Source organism: Salvia hispanica, chromosome 3 (genome assembly GCF_023119035.1).
Source record: "Salvia hispanica cultivar TCC Black 2014 chromosome 3, UniMelb_Shisp_WGS_1.0, whole genome shotgun sequence".
Lineage (NCBI taxonomy): Eukaryota > Viridiplantae > Streptophyta > Magnoliopsida > Lamiales > Lamiaceae > Salvia > Salvia hispanica.
This window is the reverse complement of record NC_062967.1, coordinates 19410488-19425232: the sequence shown is the minus strand read 5'-3', so window position 1 is coordinate 19425232 and position 14745 is coordinate 19410488. Positions and strand designations below refer to the sequence as shown.

The 14745-nt window shown below is 36.0% G+C and overlaps 1 protein-coding gene and 1 non-coding gene across 5 annotated transcripts; both read right to left on the bottom strand.

Moving 5' to 3' along the window:
- Positions 1–349: 349 nt before the first annotated feature.
- On the bottom strand, positions 350–485 carry LOC125217207. The gene has a single exon (XR_007175626.1). It is a non-coding gene; the product is annotated as a small nucleolar RNA Z247 (small nucleolar RNA).
- Positions 486–8295: 7810 nt separating this feature from the next.
- Positions 8296–14488, bottom strand: LOC125214557 (protein MEI2-like 2). Of its 4 annotated transcripts, none has more exons than XM_048115632.1 (13): positions 14261–14488; positions 13471–13550; positions 13255–13395; positions 12701–13164; positions 11644–11802; positions 11439–11555; positions 11170–11321; positions 10942–11033; positions 9912–10839; positions 9745–9829; positions 9596–9664; positions 9313–9492; positions 8296–8862 (listed from the first exon to the last, which is right to left on the bottom strand). In XM_048115632.1, exons 2-13 carry the CDS (start codon positions 13496–13498, stop codon positions 8752–8754), a joined length of 2526 nt encoding a protein of 841 aa, XP_047971589.1. In that variant the 5' UTR covers positions 13499–13550; positions 14261–14488; the 3' UTR covers positions 8296–8751. The 4 variants fall into 4 exon arrangements, with proteins under 4 accessions (XP_047971589.1, XP_047971588.1, XP_047971591.1 ...); XM_048115631.1 differs by having other exon boundaries at positions 14315–14488; XM_048115634.1 differs by lacking the exon at positions 14261–14488 and adding an exon at positions 14143–14218.
- Positions 14489–14745: the final 257 nt, after the last annotated feature.

The following is a 14745-nucleotide window of genomic DNA, read 5'->3' as shown; positions in this document are numbered from 1 at the left end:
CTAGCTTGAGCAACATTAGCAGGAGGAGCATGCTTGGAAGGAGTCGGCAAAAGACCATAGTGAGACAGAGGCTGTTGCTGAGGATTTCGTTGAATGGATGGTCGGGGCATGAAATTTTGCTCAAAACGATGCCAACATCGGTCAGCCATATGACCGGGCTTTTGACAAAGTTGACAAACAGGACGATTACCAGTAGACTTGCCTTTGGAACCCCCGCGACCACCACGACCCCCTCGACCGGAGTTGGAAGAATAATCGAATCTGCTTCCTGATGATGGTTGGGCAAGATTCAGCGAAGGCTGAGAGCCATCAGAATTAATGAGAGGACTCTTATGAGCTTCCAATCTGGACTCAAAGCTCAAAAGAAGAGCTCCAACATCTTGGACAGTCCAGCCATCTGATTTTGAAGTTATAGTTACCATTACAGGATTATACTCATCCCCGAGGCCACTAAGAATATAAAGGATTTGATCCTCATCAAGGATCCTACAACCAGCAGCACCAAGGAGATCACAATAGGATTTCACCTTGTTCAAATACTCCCTCATAGAAAGAGTCTCCCTCTTGACGGTCTGCAAAAGAAGTTTGTATTGCATGACCTTAGCCTTAGATTGGCTAGCAAAATTTGTCTCCAGAGCCTTCCATATCTCAGCACTCGTGCTCAGGCCAACGACAGTAACCATGGAGCTCTCAGAAAGTGAGGATTGGATCCAGGAGGCAAGAAGCTGATCCTGCCGGTGCCAGGCCAGATATCCCGGATTTGGCACCATCTCGGACGATTCTTTGAGGTAATTGTTGAGGGAGGGATAGAGATGCTCCCATCGAGAAAAGACTCCAAACCGTAGCCATTGACGATTGCCAAAATTTGTTGTTTCCAAAAGAGATGATTATTTTCATTGAGTTTGATAGAGACAGAGTTATTATTGAGGAGGATGAGGGAAGTAGGATTTGAAGACTCCATGTATGAAGCAGATGAAAAAAAAAAGGGAAGATGACAAAAGGCAAGACTACTTTAGGCTCTAGATACCATGAAAGAAATTATTGAAAAGCCATGATAAAGAAGAAGAAGAAGAAAAGCTTTCCAAAAGTATACATTGTATTTCACGTCTTGACATAAGCAAGTAAGACCATTATATAGATGTAAAGGAAGAGTCTAGAATGCATGCTATAATCCTAGCAGAGAGTGCAATAAATGATAGGAAGATGATGAGTTGTTTGTAACTGAAAAATCTTTGTAGCTCATCAAATCCTAAAGGTCTTCATCAATGTGTTGCTTCAACTGGAGTGAAGGAATCTCATCCGATGACTTGCCATTTATTTGTATCTTCTTGCTATTCTTTTTCTTATTTTCATGTAGATCCAACTTTATTCTCTCCTATTTCATTTTATCTTCTCTTAACTCATTTCTAAATCTTTGTGCCCAAATAAAATGTCTCTAAACTGGGATAGAGGGAGTACCATTTCTAAGTATAATACATCATATGTAATTTTAGTGTTCTCAGTAAGTTGGGGTAAGTCTTGCTTGCTATGTGTTTTGAGGGTCAGACTTGTTGGTCGTTGGCAACTCGCCTAGTATTTTTGGAATATGGTTGAGCCTCATTTCCACATAGACTTTTGCAACATTTTGGGTGTTCAAAGCCCCTTTCCGGCCACCAGAATCGAATCCATGAAGCTACAACTTCACATAGCTTTGTAGTAATATGTAAAACTACTTTTTAAGTTAATACTCACCTCGTCCTACTATCAATGAGTCACTTTCCTTTTTGGGATTCCACCATAAGTGAGTCATTTCTCTTTTAAGCAAAAAATCATCTCTTTTACTTTATTTTTCCACCTACTTTATTCTTTTCACTCCTCTACTTTTCACTCCTCTACTTGTCCCTCTCTCATACTTTAACTCTTTAAATATCAATTTCTTAAATACCGTGCCTAAAGAAGTGGCTTGCTTGTGGTGAAACGGAGGGAGTATGTTTTTTTCAAGTGCAATATTCAATGAAATTATGATAATATATATATATGTAGCAATCCTACACTATATATGCCATTTCGTAAGGGGAAGAGATCTCACATTTTAGCTCGATATTTGCAAGGTTTTGGAGATCCTCGAGGACGGTCTTCAAGTATGTGGGAGGGTAACTTAATGGATTTGGAGCCATCTCAACGTACAAAGTTGGATGTCACTATGCACGTTAAGTGTAAATAAAATATTTGGGAAATAACAAATCCAATAGAGAGAGTCGTCTTTGAGGATGGATGTGAGGTTGGGAGGTACTCTCTGTCCGCGAATAGGAGTCCCGTTTTTCTATTTTAGTCCGTCCATGAATAGGAGTCTCAGTTCATAATTATCATAAATGGTAAAGAGAGATCATATTCCACTAACTCATTCCACTCACTTATCATTTAAAACTACTATATACAAGTGGGACCCCTATTCCACTAATTTTCTTCCACCCATTTTTCTTAATATTTCTTAAAACTCGTGCCGGATAGAAATGAGACTTCTATTCGCGGACGAAGGGAGTACTTCCCAATGATATGGGTGTCTGAGTGGATTGAACACACCGCAAAATTGATGCATTGCATGCTTTTGCGCTAAACACTATTGACAAGACCCAACATATTGTCCCTTGTCTATATCTACCGTCGCTGCTATGAACACAAGAGTCTCAACATCTGCCATTTGCCACATGTGCATTTCTTCTTTAAATGCTTCACTCTATGAATGCTTCGACATTTGCTACAAGGGCGCTTTCTTGTTCGAATCTCATAAATCACTTACAGTTTGTTATAAGGTCTCACAACATGTAATTGAGCCCTTGCATCATTGTCACTCACCTTTTTATTTGCCCATGATGTAAGATTTGTTGGAGGTTGTGCCGATTCTGTTGCTCGTGCATTGAACCATTTGACAATCGTCCAAAATCGTCCAAAATGTCCTGTCAATGACAATCGTCCAAACTCCAAAATGTCTTGCACCCATCAAGACATTGTTGTAAGAGGAAAAAAATATTAGTAGTTGTCTCACCCTATCTACGACGTTTACATACATTAAAGCCTACTTTGTTATTTCCATATCTTTGAGGTATATTATTACACAGCTCCATCAGTGGCATTTTGTGGTGACTGGCGCCTTTTGATAAACTTATGCGTAGACAAATTTTTCTCACTCTGATGCCTTTGTGTTTTTGCAAAATATTTTATTCTTATTATAGGGATTTGAAGCCCCTTGTACAGCGGAAGTCTTGTACAAAACAAATAAATCAGACATAGGATCTATTTGACATATTATGGGATTACTCAATTCTCATGTTAACACAGAGTTGCATGCTAAAACGCAAATAATTCATGCTTAAAGAATATAAATATTAAAACATGAACACAACAGTTTAGGGTTAACGATTTGATTATCCAAAGAATCGTCGATTGCTCGCGCCTTCTCCATGGGATGAGCTTTGGAACTCGACCACAAATCTTCTAATCTGTTTCGAACTCAAGTTATGATCTTTGGGTTGGCAAAGCTTATCAAAACTGAAAGGACTAGACTAGAAAGAAGACAAAAGCTACTCTTAGAAGAAGAGAGAAAATTCGAAAATCTCCAGAGAGGAATTTTCGAAAATTATTATGAATAATAAAGATGTCTTCTGTCTAGTCTTCTTTATATAGAGTTATGTTGGGCCAGATTAGGAATTCATGGAGGTTGAACTTGGGCTATATGCCTGTTTGACTTTTAATTAAATTGTGCCCCAATTTAATTCAAGCCCAAAAGGAATATTATAATCAGCCACTCCACTGATATAATATTGACCTCCCGTCCAATCCTAAATTATTAGTAATTCTGGGCATTCCTCTTTAATACGTTATTTCTCGCGCTTAAGATATAAATTTCCATTAATTAATTAAAGTATGCTATTGACTCAAGTAATTAATACTATCTTATTTATTCCAAGAGTGGACTTAGTTTGAAATTCTTATTTATTATTCATGGAATAAATTCCAACTGGCCAGTTCCTAAATGATAAAACTTTATTTCAAACTCCTCTCTAGGACATTATCAAACTAGACTCTCCTAGCGCATGATTCATTGCAATAACAATACTAGCACCTCCAGACATTGATCACCACTACCCAAAATATCAAGATTCTTGGTTGCAAAAAAATCGCACCATTTGATAAGTCAAAATAATGCATAACCATTAACGTATGCTCAATGTTATATCAACAATGATTAAGAAATAACAATTACGTAGACCTCGTCTTTCAGTAAATAGCAATAAAGATTTATCTCACCGTTAGACCCGTTCAGTGCTATACTACACCAATGTCATCTTATTTAGTAAAACTTAGAAATATGCAGACTGACATTGCAACATTTCCCTATAGGTAGTCAAAGTCTATCTAGATTGTAAAATTCTGTTTTTCCTTTATTTAGAACTAACCGTATTACCTTAAAGTGAATGACGCCCACAACCGGTCTACTAAAACATAGACTTTGACTTGTTTGCTTCTTATACATTTAAATGTTTGTAAAACATCTTATAAATGCTCAAGCAAACACAATGTAATAATAATACTGATTCAAACTTCTTCAAATCTTCTAGAATCGGGTTAAAGTGGATTGTAGAGTTTTTGTATATAAGCAAGCTCGAAACATGCTTTTTAGTATATCAAATCTAACACTCACGTGCACCAAGCAAAATTGGTGATGATCTAGTGCTTATTTCCATTTTGGAAAATTGATTATATTATACTCCTTCTGTCCCCTAAAAATAGAAACTCTTTCCTTTTTGATACGTCCCCTGAAAATAGAAACTTTCTATTTACGGGAAAAAAATTCTCTCTAATGAGGTGAGACCCATTTTCCATTAATACATTTTTCTTTTTATCTCTTTCTTACTTTCCCAATTTTGTATTAAAATCCGTGTCATTTCAAAAGTTTATATTTTCTGAGGACGAGAGAGTATATTTCAAGATGCCGAGTTTTCGATACATGGCTTCTTTTGTGTTCCATTAAACAATCCAATTGTCTTTGGTTTCTAAATCAACGATGGCATATGCAACATGCATAATACTTCTTCGCAGTGCCAAATCCAATAGCAATAAGAAGTTTATCTTGAAGTCGTCACCGTAAATAAGTTCCATCAATAGTCAATAAAGGTTTGTTAAATCGAAAAGCAGCTGGTCCAAAAGCCCATAACACATACTTCAAAACCATACTCATCTTGTGGCTTAATCTTTCATCATGCAACCATTCAACAATCGTACAAGGATTTTGTCATTGCATTTCACCCATATAAAACGGAAAATCTTTGGTCTACCATTCCCACCCACCATATAAAAAATCAATAACTTTCCTTCTAACCAGACTTTCTCGCATCGCAACAATGGCCAAAAGCTTGTAATCAAGATCATTCTCTATTTTAAGTCATATGGAAGTTATTCTTGATATCTATTACAATGACCAAAAGCTTGTAATCAAGATCATTCTCTATTTTTATACCAAAACGAGTACATTGTATTTGGTATATTCTTATTTTAGTTATCATCTTGTTATTGCATCTCAAATTTGAAGATCTACATTAGATAGAGGGAGAGAGAACAAATTCATAATCTGGCAATGCATTTTTCTTAAAATCAATAATTCTACAATTATATCGATATCATACTACTACACATGAATTTATCACACAAATCAATGGATTAATTAACAATAAAATTAGACAAATCGTAGTCATACTCACAAATCTGGTGCTGATTATCAAGATCTTGCTGAAATATGTGATCATAGTCACATGCAATATCATAATTATCACACGAGTCCGAATCCATCTCCATCAGCATCGCCTCTAAACCCTTATAAATTTCCATCTCACGCTTCAGAGTTGGTGTGACGCTCATACCCTCCTCGGAATTATGATGATGGTGATGGTGTGAATCTTGATGATATTTGCCGTTTCCGGTGAGTTGTTGGACGAGGCTTTTGAAGTTGTGAGTATCTATGATGTACACTTTTGGCCGCAAAATCTTCATCAAATTGGTGAGTTGTGGTTTCTTTACATATGATTTCATGGGAGTTGATCCATTTGATTTCTTTTTTCCCATTATTTTTATTTTTGGGAGATCACGCGTTGCTTGTAATTCGAGAGATGTGTATTATTATGAAGAGAAAATTTTTGGAGATGGATAAATATAGTGGGAAGAATTAATTAATTAATTAAGTAATTAATTAAGACGTCGTATATGGCTATGGATGGTGAAAATGATGTTTAATTGCGCAAGGCTATGAAAATTGTAGTCCATGCACACCTACAACAACGACTATAAATCATATTAACTCAATGTAGAAATGTGTATGGTATATATGCCAAGATTTGTATTTTATGGATGTGTCGGTTCCATAGTATTTTCTTGTTTTCCCATAATTCTTTGTAACTTATAATTATTTTTTTAGGAAAAACGGTTATAAAAACCATGATTTTTCACTAAAATATGGTATTTCGTACTATCATTAAAACTGGTCTTAAAAATTGAACTTTTCGAATTGTGCAGATTTCCCACACTAAAGTTTACAGCATAAATATTGCCTACGCGGAATGCCAAAAAAAAAAACTACGTGTAATGGTCGGAGCTACATTCTATCTTGTGGGGAAGATGAGACGATGATGATATATGGATGCTCTAAAATAGTGTCAGCGTTTCATGTAGGCAAAATTTATGCCGAAAACTTCAGTGTGGAAAATCCATATAATTTGAAAAGTTGGTGATTTTTAAAACCATTTTTAAAGTTTGCGGAAAATACCACACATCTGTGAAAGGTCATGATATTTTTGACCAATTTTCCTTTTTTAAGCAGTCTTACGTTTCTCGATAGCACATTATATATGTTGTAGTTCTATCTTTTATTATTTTTTTTACTACGGACTATTATGCTATGAGTAGAGTGATGAATTCTAGTCTCTCGTCCCTAAAAAGTATGAACATTTAGTTAGACATGGACTTTTAATGCATAACTGGCAACATAAGAAAGATGTAGAGAAATAATAGTGAAAGTAGTGTTAATAGTCTAGTTAGATTTCTAAAATTAGAAAGTTCATATTTTCAGGACGGATTAAAAAAAAATAGTTCATATTTTTTTAAGGAGAGATACTTATTTTGTAGGTGTTTCTTCCATCATAGTACACGTCCCACATTTAATGAATATATTAGTTACGTTTATAATATAGTTTGATTTGTGGAATACAATATCAAGAACACGTATAATAAATCTAGTAAGGAGTATCAATTCTTATAGATACATTCCATCATTGCAATTATATATTCAAAATGAATCAAATGAGTGATTCTTTTGTTCGTACTGATTTCAATATCACGAGAGACGTAATAAATTTTATAATGAAGTCTAGATGCCGGTCAATCCATGGGTATTAGATGACAATTAAAAAATGGAAATAGTGAATATAGTTAGTTATCCATTAACTTGTCATCTCCTATCTACTTAAAAAAATTGAGAAAAGAAACAGAAAGGTATTTTATTTCGTGTTTATATTGTATGATAAAATAACTTCTACGAGCTAGTTACAATATTGCTTTTTAGTATATTTCTTTTACAAAGTTGCTGACGTAATTAATGTAATGTATTAATATTAAAATAAAAATAACCTCTGATAGAAATCATGATTAATACTAGTAAGGAATTCGTTTTTCAAGTAGGATATAATTTGGAACATTTAACTGACTGAGTAGAGGCGTGGAGCTAGAAAATTTAAATTAATTGGATTAGTCAATCAAAAAAGAGATTAATTGAAGAAAGCTGATAATGGCTACAATATAACAGTGAGAAGTTTTTCCACCCAAACGACAAAAAAATTACTATAACGTTTTTTATATGCTAGTATTTTACATTATTCTATACTTTCAAAATCCGTTCACTACACATAAAAGTGGCCTTTAGCTAGCACCATATATCGAACACCTTGTCTCTATTAGTGAACTAAAGCAATTGGATATGAAAATAGTAGTATTAAATTTTTGAGAACTTACCAATTAAGCACAGTAAAATTTTGAAACTTACCAAGCACAACCATGTTGACTAAATTCTTACTATTATATGTCACTTGGTGTTGAATGAAATTGAACACAAGCATTGATTCCAACAGTATCCAGGTTGTTAATTTGGAAAAAAATAAGATGATTGTGATTACATTTCAAATGTCATGTTAAACTTGCAAACTGAGTTAAAGTTGCTGATATAATTGAAATTAACCAGAATGCAAAATCATAGTTCGAAGAAATAGAGAATTGTAATTAAAGCGTTTTCTATTATTAGCAGAAAAGCGCTATACACTTGCTCAAATTTACATACCTCCGATTCTCTAAACTACTATACATTGAGCAGAAAAAAAAGAAAAAAAAATGGAAAAGCTAAGAGTCTGAAAGGGGAACAGACATACATGTAAGGGTGAAGAAAATGCAGAACAGAGCCTATCCTCGGACGCTCTTTGTCTTCCTTCAGCTGCCGGAATACGCACAGACAAAATGGTGCGCTGCCTCGTTATATATATTCTTCCACGAGATAAAAAAAAGTATCCATCGCAAAAAGGAGAGGACACTGCCCTAGTAGAAGTGTAGCCATATGCACAAGCACAATTGACCTCGACTATGAATAGAAACACGTTTTATATGCAAAACTATACACAGTTTGGCGCATATTTTCCCTGAATTCTCATTGAAATTTGGCAACTTAACAGCTCGGACTCAGGCTCTGAAAATGTCTGGATTGCCCTTCGGGCTGTCCAGAGAATCTCCTAAGTAGGATCCATCTGGCTGACGGATAAAGATGTTGAGATTGCCAGACGGGAACCATTCCTGAGCGTCCCAAACACGACTTCAGATCAGGTTCCCAGACGAGCAATACATATATATAGCAATATCACATAAAGGCAAGTAAAGACAATTTTATAAAAGGTTCAATGGACATAATTTTACGGAGGAATTTAGGTATTTGAAAGTTGGGTAGGATTGTCGAGAACCTACACACACCACCAAAGTAAAAATTCAGTTACGAGCATATCTATTCAGCTTCTTTTAATCCACATCAAATTCCAGTCGATTCTACTCGGCTTACAAGTTCCTGAAAATTTATCTATGGATAGATCTACATAGTTTGGGTATTAATTGGTCAAAGTGGATAACTGTAGGATAAATTTGGAAAAATGGTGTTGGATTGGGATAGATCTGATTATTTAGTCATTATCAACAAAGCAAAAACTTCAGAGAAATATAGCGCAAAATTTTACGTTATAACTTAAAACATACCGGATCACCGGTCCCTTGGCCCTCCAATTGAAAGACAATGGGTCGGCAACGCTTGTCTTCATTCATCAAACTTGAATTCTGAAAGTGCGACACGAGAGCAATCTTTCCTTGGATTCTAGCATACGCCAAATAAGCTACCTTTTCACTGTTGAATTTTTCCCATTTCTTCCCGTTGAATGCCTGCAACAACCAAGAGTGTGCAATTAGGTACACCCCATTAAATACGACAGAGCATAAGGAGACATTCACAATAAGTGACCGAACGATGAGATCAAATACGAACCTCGTAGAAGCTGATGATGTGTGTAGGCGACACCATATTGATGAAGGCATACCCAACATTGCATTTATTCTGGTCAAACGAAATAAATTAATTTCCCTTTTCAAGATTACTAAAAGAGGGGAAAGAACTCTAATCCACTGCAACTTTACCTTAAAATCGATTGGCAAATAGAGAAAATCGTATGTGCCTTTGTGGGTTTCATCGATAGCAGACAGTAGCATCTTTGAAGTATACCTAACGAGATCATATAAAAGAAAACAAGTAAAAAAAAAAAAGATCTCGGGCCAAACCTAAGAAATATATTTTTAAGTTTTACTTGTTTGGTATATTCTTAATCATCAAGGTAGTTCGGCTATCTTCACCACTCATAATCTTCTCCAAATCGAGTTGATACTGCTTCTTATTATCCATCTGGCCTCCACTCTCGATCCTTCTACTACGAGCACGATCAATCATTCCATCATTGCTGGTGGCTCCAAAAGAACCATTCCCATAATATATAGGCCCGTTTCTTGTCATTGACATCATTCGGGAACTAGACGAACCACTATCTGTGTAGTTTCCAGCGAAATCGACTCCTATATTCACAGCCCCAGGGGCGGCGACTTTCATAGCATGATTCCTACCATTATGACCGAAATTTGTTACTCCAAAAGCTGTCTGATTTATGTATGAAGTTTCCGGAGAATCGGGGAAAAATCCAAGATGCCTTTCCAGTTGAATACCAGATGGAGCAGATCCAACATGGTGATAAGACCTGAGAGATGAACCACGCTGACTAGGATAAGGGAAACCAACTCCCTGACCACTGGAAGGAAAAGGATGGGCCTTCAACGAAGACGACCATGCCGTCGAATTGGCGTGCTCAGACTGGACAGAGGGACTTCCCCAAAGAAACTGAGGACCAGAAAGCATCCCGATACTAGATGGCTTGGCATAATCAAACGATGAGACTAGCCCAGGACTGGAGCTTATGTTTGGATCAGGAATCGAATAATGATTCTGAAAAGACACTCCTTGCCCATTGTTAGCCTTGCTGATGACCTGGTTTGTGTGGGCCATCCTTCCCGGATCTTTACCGATTGGCGCGATTTTCGCAGGATTTGATGCATGAGACGGGAGAATAGACGCCAAGCCCGTTAAGTGGCTGCTTCCCACAGGGCTCAGACTTCCCAACTTTGGCTTTGGACTGTAACCATGTAGTGAATTGCGCTCGACTGGACTGCCATAATTGGTCCAGCTACCTGCAAAGATCTTTTTGATCATTTCTCTTCACGCAATTGGAAAACACAAAAATCGTGATGGAAACAAGTAAAAAATTGTTGAACATGACAGCACCAACATGCCTGGAGGAGAATCAGCTAAAGGAGAACTGGCTTGGTGAAGGAAAGCTCGAGCTTCATCTTGCTCCTGCTCTTGACCAAGCTGCTGCATTAAGCTGTGCAACAACAAAAAAGGAAACAATGCATCTTCAATAAATCAGGACAGACTTCCATATCTGTAGACAATAATGGATCCAGAAATCTTCAATGATTCATAAAATCTCGTCTTTTCAAAATGAATAGAAGACGCACCTCCGACGGGCCCCACCAGGCCGGCTAGGCTCAAGCTTTATGCGTTTTCCAGCTATATCACTTCTATTTAAAGCCTTCAGGGCTGCATCCGCAGCTCGAACATCGTAAAATTCGATAAATTTATGGTGCCGTTTATGAGGTGTTTCCCTTATCTGCATTTCGAGCAATACGCACGGATAGTGGTTTAGTCAAAGGATGCAGAGGTGCACCAGGTAGAAGCAACATGTACATTATAAGGTTCAAGTAGGTACTTGACGGAAATATGATACCTCCTTAATTTCTCCATAAGCTCCAAATATTTGGCGAAGGTCTTCATTAGATACGGATGCATCCAAATTAAACACCACCAAAGTCCCTTGGTTAACGTCCTTATCTGACGGGTTATCCTGCAAGAGCAGGAAATAATAGTTTATAAAAGGTTGTTTGTCAGCAATTTATTATGTTGTTAAACGGAAATGGCATTTTGATTCATACTTTAGGAATCGAAAAATGAATATCGAGTTTTCTCCGTCTCAAAGGCTTGCTCTGTAGCACACGCATTGCAGTGCGGGCAGCTCTGATATCATAGTAAGATATCATCACAAATCCCCTGTGTTTACATGCAGTGTAAAGAGTTCTGATATCTCCAAATTGCTATTTGAATGAAATGAAAAACAAGTCAGTATAGCAGAAAGTTCAAAACTATTGTAATCAAAATTACATGGGTCTAATCAGGATGGTTTCTCGCTAAAATTGGTAAAAAAGTAACTTAACGGTGTCCGCAAACTAAAGTTGAATATTAGTAAAATCTTCCAATCAAAGTGAGATAAATATGCATTAAGATTTTAAAGAAGTTATACTTTTGAAGTTGGTATAAAAAATCTGATAGAGATATATGAAACAGCAGCAATCAAGCTTTTTATGGTAGCAAATTAGTAATTATCAAAACAAGAGCTGTTTCAGTCTTATCAAAAAATTTAACGTGCACCTTTACCAAGATTATGATGAGAAAATAAACAACTACATTCATAGAGGAGTTGCTCTTTAATTGCTATGGGAGCATATGATATAAAATATGAATAATGAATAGCACAGAGAGGCAGTGTCGATCTCTATCAGTAGTCAACTAATTTATCTAATTAAGAATTACCATAGATGCCAATCAACTAATTCTTTTTAAACTACCAGAAACACGTATTTTCCATATCTCCATAGGCCAAAAGTTGTTGATTATGTTTTTCTACATTGTCTATCGTCTTATTCACATGACATGACAAAATCTAGAACCCTTCATGATATTATCATTTAACTGGTACGTGATCAAAACTCCAAGAATCTAAAGTATTCTAGAAAGCAACCAACTGCAATAAATGGATTTCAGCTTCGTGTTCTCGCATTCATCTAAGAGTTACAACATTCACATTTTCTATTATTAGCTAGATGATTAAATGCAAAAGACAGGGCACTACAGCAAACAAGATACAAATTTGGGTGAATATAGCAGAAAAATAAGTAAGGAAAAAGGCAAACACGGCTATGAAATGGTCAGTACCTCAAAGAGAGACTTCAGCTCGGAGTCCTCCACATTGCTGTTGATATTACGAACAAATAGCGTCCTTGACGGGTGCTCTCCGTATGGGTGTTCGCCGCTGACAGCTGCAACACCACTGGTGAAACCATACGGAGCAATAGTGCTCCCACTTATTCCATCCGACGTGCTTAACCTCGATATACCATTCACTAGATTCTCATGACTGTCAGATTCTATTTCCAGACCTCCTCCACTTCCAAAAATATCATCATCCAATTCCTCAAGTTGAGTCGGCAACCCACTAAGATCGAAATCATCCATTATGCCAGCAAAAAGTTCGTCTTCGTCACCAGGAAGAACGTTTCCCATGGTATTTGGTTCAGTATCTTCGAGCGGATCCTTAACTTCATTTGCTACACGATCTTTAGTAAGCCTAGGGAAGCCGTCATCAATGGACTTGACTCGTTCAGATTCATTAAAACCAACTGCAGATCAAAAGGCACAATGCTAAGACCATACTGCAAAAGTAACGGGAAAGGGGAAACTTTTTAATAACTAAAATTGCTTGTGCTCACATTTCACATGCGAGAAGACAGGCAAAGAGGTAGAAAACAGACTAGCATCAGTAGAAGCATGATACGAACTGGCATCATTCGGAAGTTTCCAAGCACTTTTCTCTTTATCGGAAACACTAGGGAAAGGGGCTTTCGAATGACCTTCAAATACAGATTTAAGCAGTTATGGGATAAATTATTCAAATCAAATACACATGATGGAACCCTAGAACTTACCAGCAAAAGGATTTTTCGATTGTTCCATTGGAATCACTTCAGCGAAAACAGTTAAATGGCAACGAAGTACGATGACATCTCTGGATTCCGCAAGTTTATTAACAAAATAGACAAAGATCATATAAATTAGAAATGAACTTTTTATTAACAATATCTAATTAATGTACCAAACCAGAAAATGATCAACATGGACAATCACACTAAGTGCATCAACCAAAAGAGAAACAAATAGACGTATGCTTAAAAACTAATTCAGCAAAATGAAACTTCACAAAAAAATCATTAAAATAACAAGGCAATTAAAAGGAACTTGCTTTTATGAAAAAAACTCAACAAAATATGCAGGCAATAAAGTAGCACATGCACATCCAGCAAATTCAATCACCTACTTCGCTCCACACCAAATAACAATTAATTAACGAAAGGAACAAATACAATAAATTTTAAAAATGGATAATTTCATCCAAACTAACATTTAAAATGGATCAAGACAGTAAATGTTTTGAACAATTAACAAATCAAATTGAAACAAGTGAAAAATGCATAAAGATCAACTACAAACAGTAAAATTGAAGCCCATAACAAATTATAAACAATAATCATAAATTACCCAAATCAAGAAAACAAAAGATAACAATAATTCATGCAAACCACTGGAAATTGACGACTTACCACTGCACATGCAAAAGCCTAATGACATAAATCTATTTAATTACATATTTAGCACATAAGCCCACACCTTAAATTGGGAAAATTATTGGAGAAAATCACAACTAAAATAAAAACCCACCTCAATTAGTGACAAATCCCCAAAAATCTTAAACAGAGAGACGAAAGATGATACCTCATGAACAAGACTGGTAACTGCCAAAAAAAGAAAATGAAAAGAAATAAATTCAGAAGAAACACAAAACCCTGAAAGAGACAGTTTGTTGTGTTCTAGTCTTTCAGTTGGAGAGATAGAAACAGAAAAATTCGAGAGAGAGAATGATTGGAGGGAAAATGGAGGTATTGTACAGTGATTTATGATTAGATCTTTTACTTGGCTAAGTATTTATTCAATGGCGAAAGCTTGGATAAGTAATTGTTTGTTATAATCCCATCTGTTTTTTAAGTGTTGTTTGGAATATTTTCTAATACCAAGTGCCTCGTAAGAAATAGTTAGACTTTAGAAACTAAGTGGATTAAAAAAATTAGTATAAATAAAAAGGTGAAATGAAATATTTATTGGCATGAAAAATAAAAAATTAGATATTAAATGACAGATAGAAGGCA

What these genes read in the sequence shown, in the direction of transcription:
- LOC125214557 (XM_048115631.1), bottom strand. An exon ending in TTCATTTTTCGATTCCTAAA is followed by an intron (nt 11,556 to 11,643) that starts GTATGAATCAAA and finishes CTGCTCTTGCAG; the next exon opens with GATAACCCGTCAGATAAGGA. An exon ending in TTTAGCTGATTCTCCTCCAG is followed by an intron (nt 10,840 to 10,941) that starts GCATGTTGGTGC and finishes AGATCTTTGCAG; the next exon opens with GTAGCTGGACCAATTATGGC.